Source organism: Penaeus vannamei, chromosome 4 (genome assembly GCF_042767895.1).
Source record: "Penaeus vannamei isolate JL-2024 chromosome 4, ASM4276789v1, whole genome shotgun sequence".
NCBI classification, from domain to species: domain Eukaryota; kingdom Metazoa; phylum Arthropoda; class Malacostraca; order Decapoda; family Penaeidae; genus Penaeus; species Penaeus vannamei.
The window spans coordinates 53042296-53044795 of NC_091552.1; the positions used below are offsets into that span (position 1 = coordinate 53042296).

The 2500-nt window shown below is 35.3% G+C and overlaps 1 protein-coding gene across 1 annotated transcript in view; it reads right to left on the reverse strand.

Moving 5' to 3' along the window:
- LOC138860816 (uncharacterized) overlaps positions 1-2500 on the reverse strand; it is a gene marked incomplete at its 3' end in the record, with an annotated part of 18353 nt that overhangs the window by 8842 nt on the left and 7011 nt on the right. The window contains 1 exon segment of the mRNA XM_070119162.1: positions 7-141. Coding sequence (XP_069975263.1) covers positions 7-141 — 135 coding nt within the window.

Below are 2500 nucleotides of genomic sequence, written 5' to 3' on the forward strand. Positions count from 1 at the left end.
ACTCACCTGTCTTATCGAGTAAAGAGCAGATTTCAAACTAGGAAAAGATGTTTGTGTGAAGAGAAACACCGATACTGTAGCCAGCGCGAAAATAATCTTAAAGCACAAATGCATTCTGATGGAAGAAATCTCATTGTTTTCCTGAAAAAGTGGGACGTGTGAGTGTCTTTTATAAGGAGGTACTGATGACTTGGTTAAAGGCGTTTTGATGTGGGAAGGTAAAAAGGGTTGTAGATAATGTGATAGAGAGGAAAAGATATATGTATATATGGTAAATTACCATATATATATATATATATATATATATATATATATATATATATATATATATATATATATATATATATATATAGTAAGATTGCTTCGTTATTTTGTTGATATTTCGCAGTGAAATCGTAATAATTTTTCTCACAACCTCCACACTGCCTAGCCATGATGGAACTGATTTGAATTTCAACTGCCTTATCCAAGGCCCAGCTTCTATTATCACGTGATATATTCCATATCTGATTGGTTCTATTGAGTGTCCATGTTCACGCACGAATCTAATTGGCTCATTTGATTTCCCTCGCATACGTCATCCGCTACAAATCCGTCCGATTTTCCGTCACTTTTAACGACTTTTTGTCATTCTGTCGCGGCGCTGGAGGCGGAAGGTTACCGCGACTCCTGGAAATCATGGATTTTATACCCTCTATAACACCTGTTATGTCAAGAAATTATCTTATGACTGGAGCACCCATGGCATAAACAAACAAAAATCCAATTATAATCTCGATACATATTCACATAATTACTCTTACTCTGATTACTTAATCTGATAAGACGTCCATGTTTAATAACTTTCTTCATTCAAATAAATAGTTATTTGTCTCATTACTGAGCAGAGGAGTGAAGGGTAGAAATTATACGCAAGTCATAACGGAACAATACAGTGTATTTAACAAAAGTTTAGCAAGATGACATATACTATAAAATTATAAAACGGTTATAGAACAAGAATCACAACATCATTAAAATAAAAAGATTGTACTATTACAATACTCAAAAGAAACAGCACCGTCCGAGGGGCACCTCCCACACCACATCTTGCCCTCCGCCTGCCCAGCCGCCACTGCCTTCGCACCCACCTGGCGTATACACCAAAGACTATCTACGAAAGACCGGAAAGTCGAGCAAAATCCTGTGAGTAATGTTGAGTCGGCGTCAATAGATGGCGTTAGTGAGCATCTCGTGACGTCATCTCATACCCGTCTGTTTGTTTACATAGAAGCGCGAAAATTATGACAGTTCCGACATTGCCAGGAAAGTCTTATCCTCGTTCTTGTAAAAAGCAAAAAGAAGAGAATAAATAACTTATATTTCTTTTTTTTTCCAAGGAAAGAGAAAGGTTTGTCATATTTATGCTTTTTTAGATATAACCTAAGATATGTGACGGTCAGATTGACATTAGCAAGATATAAATTGGATCACAAGAAATTATTTTGATTGGTAAAGGTGTCAAGTCATGACACCCGTCTAAAAAAGTAGAGGCCCAAAATCTACTTAATAATAGTGCAAGCTTTAAGCTACAATTTGACGTAAGCTGACGATAGATTTGACATCAATAGAGTGAAAAAAACTTTGTCAGGTTGATTTTGAGTTAGATTATAGTTCTCACCAAAATCAGCATATATATTGATTGAACAATGATCATTACTTGGTAGATCTGTATAGTAGGAACAATCAGAAATGTAGAAAAAGTAAAATAAGTTCAACTGTTAACAGGACAACGACGGGTGGCCTGTTTCGAGCTCCTAGCCAGAGTATGCAAGGTGTAGCAGATGCATTCCCGGCAGCTCCTAGGAAAGGGGGTTAGGGGACAGTCCCCTAATCAAACATAACCTTTTAATGAGGAAATTAATCTCAAAATCATGCGAACGCAATGCGAAGAATTGAAATAAAAATGTGTATTTCGGCTATTTATTTGTAAAGGTTTTGTTATTATTCTAATAAAGATATTGTAATAATTTTCTTTAATTCATCATACTCAATTTCTATGTATTGATGCATGTTTGGCAACATAATCATATACATTATATGTCACTAATGTTATGTGACTATAGGCCTATAAGTTCATTGTGCCCCGTGGTTTAATGATTCCTGTATATGGCATGTTGTATACGCCGTATGTATGCCGTGCATGTATGAACTACCAATTTACAGTTGTTAACCAACCCTAAATTGCCGAATGGGTAGTTTCGGGCTGGGAGGGCCGAAGGAATTATATAAAGAAAATGAATGCTACTACAGTCATGATACGATATGAAATATATATATATATATATATATATATATATATATATATATATATATATATATATATGTGTGTGTGTGTGTGTGTGTGTGTGTGTGTGTGTGTGTGTGTGTGTGTGTGTATGTATGTATGTATGTATACATATAGATTTATTAGTAAATAAGCTATGGGCAAACCCCTCTGAATAAGTCTGAACTGACCAAG